We start from the raw sequence: 19,493 nt of genomic DNA on the forward strand, positions 1-19,493 counted from the left end.
TACACATCTGCATGGGCTAAGAAACAGAGCAAAAATCATATTATGCATCACAATAATGAATATATTAACTCTCATCCCTGTTATTTACCTGTCATGCCGTCATGGTGAGCCCTGAACCCACACTGTTGTGGGCTAAAAATTACCACATATATAATCATTGTTTTATTGACTAGAAAAATATATGACTTTGTTTTTAATAGAACTTATTTAGACAAAATGTGGTCAAACATACTTTAGTCCTACAAGGAGAATATATTCTGCCTCAACAGAATAAATGCACTACAATCATATACTGTTTATGGAAACCTGCTAAATACAGTATATACATTCAAGTAGTTCAGATTCTCTTTTCATGCAAATGTATGACCAGCAGTGCAGATATAGCATTTCAGTGTTTCATATGCTCAAAAATAAACAAAAAACAAAGTGCATCCAGTTTATGGTTAACTGAAATTAATAACATAGTAAATCCAAAGTTACAAGAGCAATCTGAACTTTATTGTTATCCTTTGTTGAATTTGTAGGAGTTTTCCTTCACATTTCTGATGAATGAGATAATTTGCAATTTTCAGAATCATATTCATCAAGCAATCCAATCTCTTGATGTTTTTCTTTTTTTGTCAACTTATAGCTTTTTCAAACTCTTTGACTCGAGGCTTGTAACATCGTCTTGGCCATGCATGTCAGTCTCAGAATCTTCAATATCAGCAAAAGCACCGTCCTCCGACTCAGCTCTCTCTTTCATCAAAGCATCAAGAGGGATTAGTAATGTTTTCTTGGCAGTTTTCTTTGTTGCATCTAAACTCCCCAGCTTGTCTGCAACAAAAGGCTTCTCTCCATCGGCAGTGTCTTCTTCAGGTTCTGAGTCTTCCTCGGCTTCGTCTTCTCCGTCAGCTGAGTCTCCTAAGCTTCCGCTCCAGCCTTCAGCCGGTGTGTCAGTATCTTCATCTTCTTTTTCAGAATCCTTGACGCTGTCATTCAAAGCAGCTGTTGTGGCATCTTTGTTTTCAGTAAATTGTGGCTCCTTCTCTTCTACAGATTCATCTTCTGCTTCCTCTGCAGATTCTTCACATGCACACTCTTCTTCACGCTGGTCTTTAGATCTGGATTTTTCTCCACTGTCGCTCTTAGTGATCTCGCTGCCAATCATTTCTACTTCACTCACATCTTCATCTGTTAGTTTATAATCTTCTTGTCCTTCCGTGACAGCTTCAGAGCAATCTTCACATTTGGATTCAGAGTCACTTTCATTATCGACTGATTCAGATTCTTCAGGAGGTGTTGTATCTTCTTTGCTTTTTTCTTCTTGAAAAACTTCAACACTCTCTTCAATTTTTCCTGATGATTCAAGTTCTTTGGTCAAGAAAAGTTGTTCAACAGGTTCAGTCTGACTCAAAGACTCACTGTCATCAGTGCGTTCTTGTGGAGTCGTATCCACAACCTCATCTTCAGACTTGGCATCTGAATCCTCTTCTCCTGACTCATCATCATCATCATCATCATCATCATCATCATCATCATCATCATCATCATCATCTTTAACTGTTGATGTGTCCTCCTGACCTGTGGTTTCACCTTTGCCTGCTTTTAAGTTGTTTGCAGAATTTTCATCATCTATTGCTGAGCTGCTGCCTTCTGCCTCAGATTCATTTTCACTCACAGCTTTGGAGCTCCCTTCGATTGCAGATTCAGGATCAGTCTCTGAGGAAACATCAGACTCTTCGCCTCCTGATGCTTGCTCTGGCTCTTTTTCGTTTGCTACATTATAGGCCTTGTCAATTTCATGTTCCGCTTCTGCAGCTGAAGTTTCATCATTAGAGGAGGCATTGTTACCCTCTACAGAGTCACTCTTGCTTTTAACCGTATCTTCTTCTTCAGCATCAGTGGCCTCAATACTTTGTTCTTCTTTCAGCTTATCTTCTTTCTCTTCATTCGTCTCATCTTCGGAGTCAGATCCCTGCCTGCTTGTGGTTTCTTCCACTTCACCCTTACCAGATTCATCTTCAGTTGTATCTGCATCAATCTCATCTTCATCTTGGTCGTGTTCAGCTTCACTTGCGAGACCAAGACCATGTATACGTTTTACTTTACCTGTATCCTCTTTACAGTCAACCACTTCTTCCTCTTCTGCTTCTTCAAATTTGTGCACACTTGTACATTCTGCAGTTGCTCCTTCCCCAGTCTGCTCATCTTTTGTCTGATTTTCAGCACATTCAATTGACCGTTCACTACTCATGTCATCATTCTCCTCAGCATTGTCGTCGTCATTTGTGGTGCCGTTTATGTCTTCTGCAGAGTCACTCTCACTGGCAGTGCCAGTTTTTTCATCGTCAACTGTTCCTGCTTCTTCATTCTCTGTCCTCTCTGCTGTAGCTTCCTCTTCAGCGATCGCATCCTTTGATTCACTGTTTTGTGCCGGAAATATCTCTTTATGAGTAGAAATATCATCTTCGGTGGTTGCTTCTTTATTGTCTTCTTCTGACGATTCGTCTTCTGTTGATGAATTCCCGTTTTCATCTGCAAACTCATCTGCACTGACAGCGGGAAGTTTCTCTTCGTCTGTGTCGGTTCCTTCTTCCTCTGCTGAATCTTTCTCGGATTTGTGCTCACTTATAGCTATCTCTGATTCTTCATTTTCATCTTCACTTTTAGTTAAAGAACCCTTACGAACCTCGGCATCCGGATCCTCTTGTGGATTGACCTGCCCTGCTTCATTGGCTTTCTCAGGGCTGGCTGCTATTACAGTTTCATCTTCTCCTGTGACCGCAGTTTGTTTTTTAACATCCGTTTCATCTTCTGTTGTTGAACCCTCGTCTGATTCTCCAGAGGATTCAGCTGCGGCTGCTTCACTCTCATCAGGAGAATCATTAGAATTGACTGGAGAAATTGTCTCTTCCTGACCAACTGTGCTGTCCTCTTCAAACTCTTCTCTTTCTGATGCTTGAACCTCTGATTCTGCCTCGTCGTTCTTTTTTGTGCCTTTATATCCCACTGCAGAGACTTGGTTTTTCTGCAGTTCTGTTTCACTTGTAACAGAAAGCTCATCGCCAGTTGTTTCTTCCTCTTGTATACTTGATAATTCATTAATTGTGGCCTCCCTTTCATCTTCACTTTCATCTTCATCACTGCTGCCACCCGACTCCTCCGCAGCGTCCTGGTCACTGGTGGTACCGGTACCTTCCCCGACTTCCTCCATGTCCGATGTCTGGTCAGTTAAGATTGCCACAGGATTATGCTCACTCGTGGCTACCGAGGACGTTTCCATAGCTTCTTTTTCATCTTCCGACAAGGTTGCATTAGATCCCACCTCTAAGAAACTCTCCTCATTCTCTTCCTCGCTGGATTTGACATCAGATGTTTGTGCTACGCTAACCTCAACTGCAGGTTCTTTATCTTCAGTTTCGCTACATTCAATCTCTTCTAATGGCTCATTTTCACTTAAGGTTATAGTTTGTTGTACCACATCAGTTTCTGTTTCACTTTCTTCTTCTTCTTCAGTTTGATCCTTCACCATTTCATTATTCTCAGCAGTCATCATTGATTGTTTCTTATTTTTCATACGACCAAATATTTGCACTGATGGGAGCAACCGTCTCCTCAACTTAACCCAATCCTTTTTTTCATCCTCCTGGGAAGTTTCCAGTTTGGTTGACGATGTTGACGATGACGCGTCCACTGAAACATCTTTCTCTGTTTCTTCTTTGCTTTGGACTTCAGTATTGGCAAAAGCAGCAGTGTCACCATGAACTTCATCTGCATGGTTAGGGAACTGTTTAGTAGAAGCGGTGATATATTTAACTGGCATTGCCCCAGTTACTTCTTCTTTATCCTTATCCTCAGAGATGCTGCTCAACATATCTGTATCTTTCTCTGCTGTTTCCCTATTCACATCGAATCCACTTTGTCCACATGGTGTGATTGCATCATCAGTCACTTCTTCTGAAGCTGTTTCTTCGGCATGTATGGCTCCACTCTCACTTCCTGGTCTTTCAACTCCTGCTTTGCCTGTCTCCTCCTCCTCATTGTCTACAGCAAAAACTTTAACTGATTCTTCAATAGTTGTCCGATCGTCTCGGCAGGCATCGTCTGCTTCCTTTTCATCTGCTGTAAATTCAAAGGCTTCCTCTCCAACTTGTTGCATTTTATTGATTTCTATTTCCTTTATTGCGCCAATAATAACTTTTTCAACAAGTGTTTCCGCCGTCATTGTGTCATCGTCATTCCTGCAGGGAGCTGCACAATCACTTGCGGTTTTCTCCAGCAGAATCCTTTTCAGGTCGTAGTCCATAACAACGGGTGCGGTTCTTCTTACTTCCACGGAGAGAGGTGGTGTGGAATTAAAGTTTTGCTCCACACATGTTTCACATGGACAGTATTCATCAATATTTTCACCTCGCTGGTCACTGTATAATGTCCCTGTTGTTGAATCGCTTTTTTCACCTTGTGAATCCATTGACTGTTGGAACTTGAGCTTCACCCCCCGCCTTCTTTCTTCTCTTTGTTTATTTGAGGTTCTGGGTGTTGCCTCTGTTGGGGGTCTTGGCAACCCCGCTCTGCCTTGAATTTTCCTCACTTCTCTGTTGATGCTTATTTGAATTTTGTTGTGCACCTCGGTTTTGAGTTCGTCTATCATTGTGTCAAGCTGATCGGTATCTCCAAGGCTCCATCGAACTTTTAACTCTTTCATTGCACCGACATAATGCGTCATAAACTGCCTCTCTATTGTATTTAGCAACGTTAGCACCCAAACGGGATCAGAATCTTGAGACAATTTCTTGGAGAGTTTTTCGTCATTACTGCTGGATTCCCCAGAGCTTTTGTTTGAGGATGATGGCGTTTCGGGTGGTTCTCTCGGACTGTCGTTGCTTCTTATTGTTTCGTCTGTGGCTGGATCCTCCTCTTCCTGGTTTACTTCTTCTGTTTCTGGTTTCCACTGGGCATCTGTTTCTTTGTATGTTTTCTCTAGTAAACTGTTCTGAGGTTGAGATCCATCAACGTTTACATTGTTGCTGCTCTTCACTCCATCACTACTCTTCCCAGAACCAGTGGATCCACTGTTTACATCCACACCAGAGGATGAGGTGTGATTGTACTCCCCCTCAACAGAATGATGATCACTAGTATTTTGTACATGCTCCTCTTCTGAGGGACTGGAAAGCCAAAGGGACTGAAGAATACTCATTAGCTCCTGATATCTTTCATTCTTTTCATTTGCATTCTTAGGGTCGTGGTGTATTAACTGCAACTTTACAAGGCAATCTAAAAGACCTTGAGCTGAGGTACTTAGCTTACGCCCATATACAGGTGAGATTTCTGGTAAGCTGTTGCATCTGTCAAGCTTGGGGTTTAAAAGTACTTTCATAACTTGTATGGAGGAGTTGAACTTTGCTGAGTCATCTTCCCTCTGGGTACAGGTATTACCTTCAGTTGGTGTCTCTAAGCAAGTTTGACAGTCATTTTGGACATTGTCCACGCCATTTACTTCTTTTGAATTTTCAGCTTCAGACTCATTCTTCTCAGCATTCTCTGCTGTGTCTGTTTCCTCAGCTGCAGCATTGTCTTTTACTCCATCGCTGTTTTCATTAAGTTCCTCCATTTCATAAAGGACTCCCTCTGTTGGTAAGGTTTTAAGCCATTCATTTACTACTTCGGTGGGGGATGTGTTAGGTAAGATAGATGGAACCAGCTCAAAGTCACTAGCATCATTCTTTTCCTTATGTTTACTGCCTGTATCACTTTTATCAGAGACAGTGTCTGTGGCTTCTACTGAACCATTTACTATCCTGTCAGAAACATGAGATTTGGATTTTCCAGGGGAGGAAGTTTCACAAATCTCTTTATCTGAACAAGACAGGGTTTGTGACAGGTAACTTTCATCTGAGTCTGCGTGGCAAATTACTGGATGTTTATTTAGGCAAATGCCTGCATCTTCTTTACCCTGCTCTCTTGACCTATTGGTCTTAGAACTTCTTTTATCAGCTGGGCCTTCTTTGACTTCTGAAGGAGTCACACTTTCTTCTGTGTTCTCAGGAACCACGCTGGCAGTGGAGACATCTGTTGCATTGTTTTTTTTAGACTTAGACACATGTGAGTGTACACTCAATGAACTTTGTGACTTTTTTGAACTTTTTGATCCATGAATCTCTGAGGTCCTTGACTTTTTTGAACGCCCTGAAGCCTTGGACATTGACGACGTGGCAGTAGGGGATCTGTCTTCACTCTCTTCAATCGTTACCGAGGGCACTTCAGATCTGCTTAGTGCTTCAGACGGATCAGACTTTGCTGATTTTGTTGACACAGGATTAAATGCTCTCTCTTCCACATGTGTATTTTTTGATTTTCGGGATTTTGTCAATATACAACTCTGTGTTCCCTCAGATTTCTTTGAAGCTTTTCCATCATTGTGAGGGTCGGATTCTTCCTTAGGAATATCAGGATCTATTAATTTGCTTGATTTTGCTTCTGACGTTGACTCATTGTCTTCATCCATCCCCGTCTCCTCCCTAGGGGTGATGCAAGATCCATTTGACTGTATGGTTCTTGAAGACGTGTCAGACTTTATTGACAATACACTGTGAGACCTCTGTGACTGATCTTCTTCTTTGGCTTTTTGTGAATATGAAACTTTTGATTTTGTAGAGACAGATGATACATTTGTCTTAAGGGATTTAGCAGAAACAGGACTCAACATTTTTATCTCAGTGTCGCCTGTGTTCTCATCAGCAACATTTTCAGGAGAAATGGCTAAGATTTCAGAATTATTTGATCCGCCATCTGAATGCCTTGATATTGTTGATTTGATTGATGACTTACTTGGTGTACGCTTCATGTCTTCCACACTTATTTTGTCATCTGGTTTATTAGAGATTTGTAACTTAGAAGATTTGGTGGATTTACTGGACTTTGAAGATTTAGCAGATCTTGCTGACAAAGTGCTGGGCGGTCTTTGTGTTTTTCCTTCTCCGTTTGAAGTGCCGTCCACTGAAGTAACTTCAGACGGCGTTGTCACTCTTGATGAAGTTTTTACATTTGTCGAGATGTTGCTTGATGACCTTTCATTAGTGTTTTCATCATTGAGAGTAGTGTCCGAAACCTGAGAAGCAGTTGCTGAAATTCTCAAAATGTTTGGTTTTGATGACCTTGTACTTGTAACTTGCTCAACTGACTCTGTTACTGAGCTAGTAGACATGCAACTCGGCGCTCTCTCTAAGCTCTCTTCTTTGGAGTTTTCTTTACCTAAATCTCCCCCTGTTGATCTCTTGGGTTTTGCTGAAGATTTTGACTTTGCAGATCTGTCAGACACCCGGCTTCCTGCTCTCTCTGCAATGCTGTTACTTTCTGCAACATAATCTTCATCTGGTACACCATCAGTGTTTGAGCCACTAGATTTCACAGACCTTTCTGACTCTGTGGACAGTGATTTTGCCAGTTCAGCCGGCAAAGTGTTGGATGCACTCTCTTTTCTTTTTTTATGTTCATCCACCTCTTCATTAGCCTGACTAAAGGCTTTAGACCCAGTGCTTCTTTCAGATACATGGGAGCAACCTGTTTTAACGGATGTACAGCTTTCAGCTCTGTCTTGCATTGTTTCATCATTGTTGTCTCCACTGGGGGTCTCAATGCTCCGAGCAGCTGCAACATCAGAGCATCTGGACTTTTTTGAACAGCCAGAAACATTTGACTCGGTCAGCTGTGATGACGATGAGTTTCCTTCCTCTTCAGTATCTGAAGCAGTAATTTCCTGTTCATGTGCAGAGGGGATGTTAGAAGTTTTTGATTTTGTAGATGTCCCAGTAACATTTGACATTGCTGATTTTGTAGAATTTACTGATAAATTGCTCGCTGGTCTTTCTACCTGATCGAGACCACATACACATCCCTCTGTTGCAGACATTGCACTCTCTGACCTGTCCTGAGATGCTTTGTTATCCGTTCTCTCCCCAGTTCGGTTAGTATCAGAAAAAACGCCAGAGCTATTTGACTTTATAGAAATAAATGAAGCGGGTGAATTTGATCGTGTGATGATCTCTTGAACTGCGATATCACTTGAACATTTCAACGTGCCTGACCTTGCAGAAATATCTGACTTAACAGAATGGATTGACATTGAACTCATTGACCTGTTCTCATTGTGCTCTTCTTGACAGTCATCTTCGTTACCACTTTTAGCACTTAGCTCACAAGTGACAGCAGAGGTTTTTGATTCCTGGGATACTTTAGAGATGTTTGACTTTGCTGATGTCACTGACCTGGCAGACATACTGCTCAGATTTCTGTCTTCATGTTCCCCGTCATCTTCTTCTGTTGGGCTTGTATGTTCTTTTACTTTAGGAGATTTCGTCGACGTAGTTGACTTAGCAGTTTTGGATGACAGAACGCTGTTTGTTCTTTCTTGACTTTCCACAGTTTTGCCGGACATTGCATCAGATATATTTGATTTGACAGTCTTTGCTGAAGTGTCTGACTTTGCTGATTTTGCAGATGAAGCACTTGGTGGTCTGTTTGCTGACTTGGCAGATTTTTCAGATATATGTGAGACGACTGATTTAGTCGAGGTGCTGCTTGGTGATCTTTCGAGATATTCATGTTCATCATCACACCTTTCACACTCTGATTTTACAGACCGAGCAGACACTACACTAATGGCGCTTCCTTCACTCTCCCCTTCAACAATTCTTACATCAGAATTGTCAACACTGTTCTCCAAATCGACTTCGTAAACCTTTGACCTTTTGGATGCATTTGATTTCGCTGATCTCCCCGATTTGATTGACAGGTTACTGGACGATCTCTCTGTGGGTTTCTCACAATCCAGACTTGCTGACTTGGTTGATTTATCAGAAACTGATGAATTAATTGATTTGACTGACATGACACTTGTTCTCTCTTCATCTTCTTCACTGCCTACCTCATCAGGAGGGGCAGGTATTTCAGATGGTACTTCAGAAATATTTTTTAGGTCTGACATCACCGAGGCATGTGATATTTCTGACAAACCACTTGCTGCTCTCTCTTCAGACTTGGTAGAAATTTCTGAGACACTTGACTGGATTGAAATTGTTGACGTTCTGCTTGGTGCTCTTTCTGTATTTGCCTCTTTGTCATTTTTAATATCTGAATTAAAATTGTCTGACGTTTTTGCATCAGTGCAACATTTTGATTTATTTGATTTTATAGATGTATTTGATCTAACTGACCGAGGCGATAAAGGTTTGTCTTCATTTCCATTGCCTCTTTCCTCGGAATTTACACCCTCATTTTCCAAACAGATTTTGGAAACTTTTAATCTTTTGCTTCCTTTGGAGGCATTTGATTTTGTTGATTTTTCTGACCTGACTGACAAATTGCTTGGGGATCTCTCCACATGTCTGTTATCATTGAACTTATTTTCATCTGCTCCACTACCCAGACCTTTTGATTTGTTTGATTTGGCAGAGCTTGCTGACCTTTCAGTTTTGGATGACATCACGCTCTCTGCTCTTGCTTGTGCTTCCTCAATGTTACTTTCATCAGGGCACTTTCCTGAACAAGCCTCAGCAGTACTAGTTTTTGCAGAACTTGGTGTTCTTCCTGTAGACTTCATTGATATTTCCGACACGCATGACTGGATGGATTTGGCTGACATGCTGCTTGGTGGTCTTTCCTCACCATGTTTGCGTCTCTCTTCTTTGTTGATAGGTGTTCCATCTTCCTCTCCTCTAGTTGAATGCATTGACTTATTTGATTTAGTCGAAACAATCGAGTCAACTGACAGTGGTGTCACTGATCTGCATTCATTCTCTCCTTCAACAACCCTTTCGTCAGGGCAGACAACCTCCAAGCAACCTGCATCAACCTTTGACCGTTTAGAAACTGTTGAAATGTTTGATGTTGTTGATTTTTCTGATCTGGCAGACATGTTACTTGCAGCTCTTTCCACCATTTCTCCGTTATTAGTTGTGTTTTCGTGAAGTTCATCATGTTCTGCTGCCTTAGTAGATTTGGCAGATGTAGTTGACCTTACAGTTTCCGTTGACAGTGCACTCAGAGCTCTCTGTTCAGTGGCATTTTCACGATCTACATTATCAGAAATTTCAACAGATGCACATGACTCAACATCAGAAACTTTTGATTTGTCTGATAAAACACCACATGGTCTTTCTGCAGACTTTACAGACCTTTCTGAAACATGTGACCCTTTGCTTCTTGGTCTTTCCAGAAGCTGCTCTGTGTCGTTTTCTTGACTGTAGCTTTCCTCCTGCCGATCATGGATAGAACATTTTGATTTTGTAGAGTCAATGGAAATAGTTGACTTTGTAGATCTGACTGAAAGTACACTCAGAGCTCTCTCTGGAATTGCCTCTTCAGTGGTGTCTTCACCAGGCCTTCTGCTTGAACATATGTTGGAAGTATTTGATTTGGTAGATTTAGTAGATTTTTTTGATTTTGTGGATGTAGCAGACTTAGCACTTGCTGGCCTCACTGTTTGTGACTCAACCGATTTGGCTGATGTACAGTTTTCTGCTCTGTTTTCAGGATTCATTTCCTCACTGTCTCGAAGAAACGACTCAGTGGCATCAGCAGCTTGAGTACAAGTAGAACCGTTTGTTCTACCTGACCTTAAAGAGATATTTGACTTAAGTGACTGGGCCAACATTGAGCTCACTGTTCTCCCCTCGATCTCTTCTCCACTAAATATTCCAACAGAGGGATTACCACAGACTTCACAGGCTTCCTCCTCTACACATGCTGCAGAAGCATGTGATTTTGAGGACTGAGCAGATGCGGTTGATATATTGCTTGGAGCTCTTTCTCTTTGTTCAGCGTGATCTCCAGGAGTTCCTTCAACAACAGCATCACTTTGCTTTGACAGATTAGATTTTCCTGAAGCTTTAGAGAAGGTCGATTCAGTTGTCACATTTGATTTTGCTGACATAGCACTAGGTCCTCGCTGCTCCTCATCTGCCACGTCGCCTTTATTCAACTTGTCACAGTCTTTCAGGTTACTTGATCTCGCTGAAATGTCTGACTTAATGGATTTATCTGACATGCAACTTGATCTCCCCGCAGAAGCATGCAGATCATTTCTTTCATCACACAAATTACCAGAGTGAGTTGTTGAAACTTGAGAGGTTTTTGATTTTAAAGACGCCACAGAGGTGTGTGACTTGCCAGACTTTACTGACCTGACACTCCCTGCTCTTTCAGATGTCCCGTCATCTCCACAGGAGTTTTGTTCAGTTGCTATCGCAGATTTTGACCCAGCTGATGCTTCTGATGCCACACTTGACGTTCTTGCTTCGGATGTATCTGTTGTTTCTGTGATGTTGCAATAATAATCCTTTGTTTGATTTAATTTGTTTGATTTTGCAGATATGTTTGATTTGACAGACTTTTCAGATTTGACTGACAGCTTGCTTTGTGGTCTGAGTTCACTCTCATCTTCAGTGTTATCATTTTCCGTGATGTCTGCCTTTTTTGTATCATAAAGCTCAGGGGTCTTTGATTCTCTGGATTTTGCTGACAAAGCACTGGTTGCTCTCACGGACGCCCTGGATGTTGGAGATACTGACTTGAGTATTGACTTCCCAGAAGCAGCAGACATTAAACTTGATCTTTTCCCCCCTTCAACTTGATTGTCTTCTAGGTTTTCCTCAGTTTCATCTCCTGGAGTCCTTGAACCTTTTGATTTCTCTGATATTGCACTATTGTCCTCGTTTTCTTCAGCTGTAACCTGATTGTCCTCATCCTCTGATTCTTCTTGTGCTATGTTTTTTAATTCAGCGGACACACTGGATAAAGCTGACAGGGAACTCTGTGTCCTCAGCTCTGAATCATCCTCATCCTCTTCTGGCTGATGTTGTGGTGGTGCCTTTACAGATTTAGTGGACTTAAAGGATTTCACAGATAGGCTACTGGGCGTTCTCTCTTTCTTTTCTTTGTCATCACCTGCTTGAAATCCTTCAGTCGAAACATCTGGAACAGCAGAATTGCAGTTTGTTGAGGCATTTGAATTAACTGACATGGCACTTTTGGATCCTCGCTCCTCTTCTGAACAGTCGACTTTATGAATTTCTTCTAATTTAGATGAACTCCAAACTGCATGTGATTTCACAAACATGGCACTCGATTCAACTTTTTCCATCCAACCTTCTTCTAAATCTTTGGTTGTATTTTTTTCTTTTGGTTCGATCTGAACACCTTCAGGTTGTCCACAGTGGCAGATATGAGGAGGTTTTGAAGTTTTTGGCTTGCTACGTTTCTCTGATGTTTTTGATGCTTTGTCTTTTGGGACTTGAGATGGATTTGGAAAAGGCAACCCTGAATCCAGCACTTCACTTCCATTAGCCTCTTTTCTGTCAGGGCTCCTAATTTGGGACAATGGCCCATCATCAACATCGCCTGCACATGTAGCAGATCCGGGTTCTTCTTCTTCCTTTTGGTTTGGTTCTTGAGCAGTTTTGAGATCAACGTTCCTTGGAAGCTTATATATACCAGTGGTCTCACCATTTTCCACAGTGGATAGTTTCACATTGCACTTTGGTGAACACGCCTCCCTCTGTATGGTGCAAAACTCCACCATCTCAGCTGCCTCAATACTTTCCGTAATGCATGTCTCCACCACGTGGTCTGCAAGCTCTTCACTTGATCTCGACATGGTTTGTTTTTCAATCACTGTCTTTCTAGACACCACTCTACGGGAGGATGCACTTGAACTAGAAGTATGACTGCACCGTCTTGCACCGTGTGCCCCTGGTACATTTTTCCATGTCTCATAACCCTGGCAGTGACTGCAGCAGTAAGGACAGTGAGGTTTCTCCTTGCGCCCCTGATAGTGCTGAGTGAAATACGCCTCATCAGCTGACATGATTTCTGATTCTGAACAGTTCGCGTCACTAATTTGTGCTAAATTAGGATCGTTGTGGGCTTTGATGTGGTCGTAGGTTCGCCCTGCTGTCTTTTTTACTGTTGTAGACCAGTGTAATGTTTCGTCATTTGGTAGTCTGAAGCACACTTTCATCTCCATGGACAAACTTCCGTCTTTATTAACACGAACCCGTTTTTCTATGTCATCTTCTCTCACACCGTTGCCACTAGGTGGGCAGGAACTAACAAAGTCCGGAGAGTCTCTCCCATCTGGTACAGATTTGTCAGATGATACCGAGTGCTTGGTGGCTCTCTTGTCATCTCCCAGGTTTGGGAAAATGATACTTGTCTTTGTGGCGAGTCCTTAATTAATCAAACAGCAGTAGGGAAGAAGCAAAAAAAAAAAAAAACAAAAATTAGTGATCTTGTGCATCTGTGCTCATTTACCAAAAGTCAGAGAATCGCTTGCTTTTGATGACATGGAATCTAACAGATAATAAAATGAAAATATGTCTGGCACTGACAACAATTCTTTGACCTTTAACTTAACACATATTGGGTCAAGATATTGTTCTGTGAACAAGCAAAGATTGTTTCGCTTACTTTCATTTCCGTCAGTGCGTTCTGCGGGACACGACTTCCCACTCAGCTTCGGAAGTTTACAGCTTGACGTTTTCTCAAAATCCTCCATGACTAATGGGTGAAAAGGCTCCCGTCCCACACAAACGAGAACGCCTGGGCACTGCAGAAGGCTCTGTACGCTGTCAATCTGCAAGCGAAGAGCGTTGTTTAATTATAAACTTGACAGACAACACCAATCCACCAATTAAATTTGGAGCTCCTTATTGTACTTGCTGCCCCCGAGGTGTGTTTAGTAAATTTAAGAAGGCGTTCCACTTGTTTCCAGATAATATCACAATCTATTTGATCACGAGAACAAAAAAACATTTAATGAACTTTAATAAAGACATAAAACCCACACTGAAGTTGCCTCTGTGCAATTAGGTTGTATTTAAAATGTTAATATTCTTAGGCCTTTTACTTAATACCTAAAATTAGCTTTGAAAACTCAGATTCTCAATACATCTTTTATATTTTGATAACAACTATCTAGTTTTGCAAGTTAATAAACGAGTTAATCTTAATAATGAAACTAAATGCTTATTCTAATGCCTTCTAAGGATCTGATATGTCGTAAAGGATATAAAAGGATAGCCTTTTAACAGAAACTTAGAAAACAAGCGTTCTTACACACACTATTTTATTAACTGTTCTGACTTCCTGTTCATATGAAGATTGATTTTAATATATCATTGTTGATTTTTGACTTAATGGTATCTAGCTTAATTCCTGTCAGTACATCTGTTTCCTTCTCCTGAAGAAATGATTGATTAAGTCAAACACCTTATCTGTGCTTAACATTTGATTACTTTATTAAAAAATATTACTTTGTTGATTTGCTATTTTATTGCTTAATAGATATAAATAGATATAGGTATATTGTAATAGGTTCTGGTGAAAATTTAGCTATATACCAACTGTGTACATCTTTCAATTTTTATCTTCTTAAGTGGAATGCCCAGTATAATATTTGAAAGTAGAAGCTGTACAATATCTAACACAGATATAAAACTTCGCCAGTTGCCAACTTTATTTCCATGTACGCTTTTCAGCATCAAATACTGCTGCCAAGGTTTTATATTGGCAACAGGAAAATGGCAAAAAAATTAAAAAAACAAAAATAAAAAAAACAGGTTGAAATATCGAATTGTTTTCATTTTGCTCATGTATATTTGGTTTTGATGACTTTGCACTTTCAAATTTTAAATCCAGTCTGAGAGAAGGTAGATGAATGGCTTCGTCTGTGGTCACACAAAGCCCAGGTGAAGATAATTAATTGCCACCGTGGAAGTCACATTTCCGAAACACCTCTGGTATCAAAGCAGCAAAGTTTCAACATTGACCTGTTTCTCCTCGCTCAAAAATAGCTCTGATTTGACAAAGATTAATGGGCTTCTGGGGAGATATCCACAATCTGAATGGCTGTGTGAAGGAATATCCCCGTTTCATTCCCTCATACGCACACACACTAATAATCCCTACCCCACTTGACTCATAAAAGCTACTTAGTTCACGTGATAAATAACACCAATGTTTTCTTAAGACACTGGTGTTATTAATGCCACTTATGCCTGTCTTGCCACACCAATAACTACCCTTTTCTCCTTGTGCATGAGATTTTATTTACCAGCATAATGTAAGTAAACACTGTCAACTGGACTGGATTACACACCAAATCAGGGGAGGATGGTATTTACTATTTAACAAAGGCTTTGTCTCCAGATTAAGAGCTGTTTTAAATACGTTCCTTAATAATAGCACAAATTATCCGTCAGGGTCAGTTCATACGCAGGGGGGATTTTTAAAATCCTTCCTTCATGTAATTAGAAGTATTAAACACCTGCTTATTGTGTAATTACTTTCTATATTTTTAAGGAGGAAAATAGTACTTAGTTGGATCAAAATATGGTTCTTGTGTTATTTACTGTAAGCTATAATAAGATATTCATCCACTGCCTGAAGTAAGTGGAAGATGTTATGTGATAATATTTCAGCTTATCTTAAGTGTTCAAATTGGAGATGTTATCCTTTTTGCTTAATGACATATTTTGACATATTCACCAAGCCTTAAAATCTAAATGAATGACTTGCGTTGCTCATGCCTTAACCTGTGGCTCTGATTAGCATGCAGTTTGGACTTGGATCTGTGCTTGTTCTGTCACTACAGCCCTTAACTTCACTCTAGTTTTCAGTCTTTCTCATAAACATGGTTTTAACATGACATCATTTTTCCTTTTTTCTTTCATTTTTATGACACCGAAACAATGCAAGCAAAATGTATCCCTACCATAACCATGATCATTAGATTTCAGCATTTTGTTTCTAAACTAAGTAAAAGGAAGAAAAAAAAACTTAAATTCAAGAAAAAGAAAGCTACAATAAAAAGTAAAACTGACTTGGAGTCACCCTATCTAGTTCATCTTACCTTACAGCCCTCTTGAGTGTACAGCTTTCTGATGTGGTACTGCATGAGTTCAGAAACTTCTTCCAAGAACAGACCAAAGCTGCGCAGACCCCTAAGGTGCAATATTACGGTCTTCCTAAATGAAGGGTCGCTGTTTTTCACCAGCACAATCTTTTTATTATATCTATGGTGATGTAGGTGACAGTCACTGGTTGAGTGAGTCTCTTCATGTCTGCTTGGCCCACTGAGAACATACTGGTGAGGGTGATGATGATGATGATATGGTGGGTGTGCGTGGTAGAAAGGCAACAGCTGGTTCTCTACATCGTCTAAAGTGTGCGCGGGTCGACATGCCGAGCAAAGACAGCATTCCTGCTCCAGTTCATGATAGGCCACCATGCCACGCTGCGGTATCTTAGGTAGCCGGGTGGTGTGATGATCTAAAGGGTGAGAGGACTTGTGGGAGCCTTCCCCTCCAACTGCAATGAAGCAGTGGAAGTTGCGCTTGTGGCGAGACATTTTGGCGTATCGCGGCGTTGATGATTGGGCCTGAGATGTCAGAAGAGCAGGAGAAGGTGGTCGGACAAACTCTGACGGACATTTGTCATGGTTTTCACAAGCGGCCTAGAGACAGGTGGTCCACAACTTTTCCTCATGACTCCCCTTAATCCAACACTAAAAGAAAGATGAGAAAGTCATGAAAAGCTGGAAGACATGCTTATGAAGACAGCAACTGGTGAGCTATATTAACTAAAAATTTTACATTTGAAAACTAAATTTTATGTCAAGGAGGTAAACATAAAATTATGTTGTGGATGCAGATGTAGATGTGTAGAAGATTAATTTTGAATTTACCACAATCTTCCTGGAAATAAATCACCCAGAAAGTGCAAGTGAATATGTCCGAATATGTAAATTTGTAAATTATTTTCTCTTTTTTTGTCTATATAAATTGTACCATGACCAATATCACAAGTTTAACAACAGTCTGCCCCAACTTTTCTTTTTTTTTTTGTTTTTTTTTTTTTTTTTTTTTTCAAAATATCTGGTCTGTACAGAAATCTTCTCGCAGGAAGATCATTTCTGGACTGTTGCTGCAATCAGGACAATACAACTGTAAGTTTTCATGGCCTGTTGATAGGGGAAACTTCCAGCATTTTTTGGGTGCTCTTGTTAAAAATCTGCAACTGCTCTACTAAGAATCTTCCCAAATACAGATACAGGGTTGACAACCAGAAAAGTAGAAATTTACCAGACGTGCACTATGGTGATAATGACATCGTAAAGTAAACTCCACAGACTACTTTGGTTAGTTTTCAAGCGCAGCAGACTCCCTAATGCCTTGGCTTGCAGTGCTGGCAGATAAAAATAGTCGTAATCTACATTTATCTTTCCCATTTTAAGCAGGATGCAAAGGACATGGTTCTTACATAGGGATTGTACTGACTGGTGCGGAGATCAAACGTTAAATGGAGGCACGGATAATGGCTATAAAGCCACAAATAAATCCCCCGAGTGACTTTAAATAACAAGCTTACATCTGTGCAAGCAGTGAAAGTGGACATTACCTTGGTGATTGTCTCCCTTCTCTGACAAAAATAGATTGTTTGCCAGTTTCTTCTGCAACAAAAATCCAGGGATTACTAACCATAGTCAAAATATCACTAAGCACAATGTATTCCTATTGTGGCAGTACTTAGAGGGTTGAGGACAATTCTGAAGGAATGAAATGCCTTCTTGTCAACAATAAAATACAAAGCAAGAAATTTTGGAAGTGGTAAAATAGGCTAAGCTTGACTGACATTCATACAGAACTGCTGTGTCTGTCAACCTCTTTTTTTGTATTAGCAATGCTTTATTACAGTAAAAAAAAAAAAAAAAAAATCATTGTGGAAAAACGTGGCCAGGAAAAGTAATTTACTGCAATGCCTTTAGATCATGCTGTCAACGTTTTTATTTGAATTTTTCACATGTACAGGCAACGCATGCATTTTATTTAAAATATATCTTGAACAAAAGGCTTATTGTTCTGTTAATTCAGAATTTTAGAAATCAAAAATAAAATGTGCCATTTTTTGTTGTCTGCAGGATATTCTTTGTCAGATGTTTCAATGCCACTTCATTACCTATAGTAGTGGATTATCTTTACCATATAAATATTAATATTCATTGGTAATACAGTCCTGGTGTTCAATGAATTTAACGGGAGTCAAATACTCAAAAAAAAAAAATCTACATATTTCTGAATGGTGGTAGAAACAAAAGAGCAGAGTACTCTTTTTTTTTGTAACTTATCTATTGCTAAACTAATAAAGTGCCTTCTTCTACTCGCTGAATTAATAATGTAAAAGTTTTCTTTGTCTTTAACTAATAATATACAAGGCTTTGGACACCTTGATTAATGGGTTACATGTCTTAGGCCTTGTGTTGGTCAAAAGGTCTGGGAAAAGTTCGAACCAGCAAAATTACACTACCATCCTGCAAAAAAAAAAAAAAAAAAACTGATAGGAATATCCAAGCAATGGAGCAGTTCAGCTAAAATAAGGTGAATATTAAGAAGAAGAAGAAGAATACTTACATTGCATACACCCATAATACAGTAAATTATACAAGGCAAAAATGAAATATAGTCCCAAAGCTGTAGAAAGTGGGATGGAAGTTCCTAAAGAAACACCGGGAGTGTTCAAGCATTTGATCCGCAAGCCAGTCCAAAAGCTTCCCTGCAGACGTTGGCCTGCCTGCTAATCAGATGCAAGGGACACTAAGGATAGATTGAAAAGCCTTGCTAATCACTCTGAGATTGAACTGAAATCTGCTGAGGCTTTGGACACATGACTTGGACCTTACCGCTGCATAAAGCCAGTTTAAACATTTGCTTAGGGATCAAGATGGATGCTCGCTAACACATAATGATTAAGCAAATATCTGTGTTTTCTGAATGTTTGTTTTCTGCTTTGACGTTCGTTTAAAACGGCACTTACTGGATGCTCTAAAAGTCTTTTTTCTCAATCCCTGTCTATGTCATATTGAAATGATTTTCATTTGGGGTGTTGTAACATTCATTATAAACTTTTCTATTCTATTCAGATGTCAGTTCTACTCTTATTGGCTATACAACCAAGAAGCAAAAGAAGTCATAGGGGAAAGAGGGCAGTTTTTTAAGGCTATTTCATATATTTATATGGAAAATCAATTGAGGTCTTCAGTGAAGCAAACAACCGGTTTATTATTTTTGGGTAGGAAATTTGTCAGTGAACTAAACATAACCAAGACTTCAGAATGACTAAATAAATTGCATGATATAAGTACAACGTCCTTCTTTTTTTTTTACTTTACAGAGTGAGCAATTGTTGATATGATGTTTAAAAAAATTCTGATCACATCACATTGTTTAAATTGCCTATTGCTATTCATGGATATTGCTGCAGCGCTATATGGTTAGGTGAAATCTTACTTGACTTGAAAAATCGGAGGCAAAATAAGACAAATGATTAGTTTCTCTTGATGTTCCCTGCTTGTGCTTTTTATATGAAAGAATTTCAGCTGTCTCCCCTTGACATCCATGGATATAATACGTCAACACAGCCCTGTTTAAAACTATTATAAATTATTTCACAACTTG

At 40.0% G+C, this 19,493-nt stretch overlaps 1 protein-coding gene across 2 annotated transcripts; it reads right to left on the minus strand.

The window, feature by feature from the left end:
- Positions 1-606: 606 nt before the first annotated feature.
- On the minus strand, positions 607-19,131 carry rp1l1b (rp1 like 1b). 2 transcript variants are annotated; one of them, XM_015052323.1, is made up of 5 exons: positions 18,450-19,098; positions 17,440-17,491; positions 15,893-16,546; positions 13,450-13,615; positions 607-13,209 (listed from the first exon to the last, which is right to left on the minus strand). In XM_015052323.1, exons 3-5 carry the CDS (start codon positions 16,388-16,390, stop codon positions 626-628), a joined length of 13,248 nt encoding a protein of 4,415 aa, XP_014907809.1. In that variant the 5' UTR covers positions 16,391-16,546; positions 17,440-17,491; positions 18,450-19,098; the 3' UTR covers positions 607-625. The 2 variants fall into 2 exon arrangements, with proteins under 2 accessions (XP_014907809.1, XP_014907810.1); XM_015052324.1 differs by having other exon boundaries at positions 13,127-13,615; positions 18,450-19,131.
- Positions 19,132-19,493: the final 362 nt, after the last annotated feature.

The sequence above is a fragment of the Poecilia latipinna genome, unplaced genomic scaffold (assembly GCF_001443285.1).
Source record: "Poecilia latipinna isolate Pla-1442-1.1 unplaced genomic scaffold, P_latipinna-1.0 Scaffold1101, whole genome shotgun sequence".
NCBI lineage: Eukaryota > Metazoa > Chordata > Actinopteri > Cyprinodontiformes > Poeciliidae > Poecilia > Poecilia latipinna.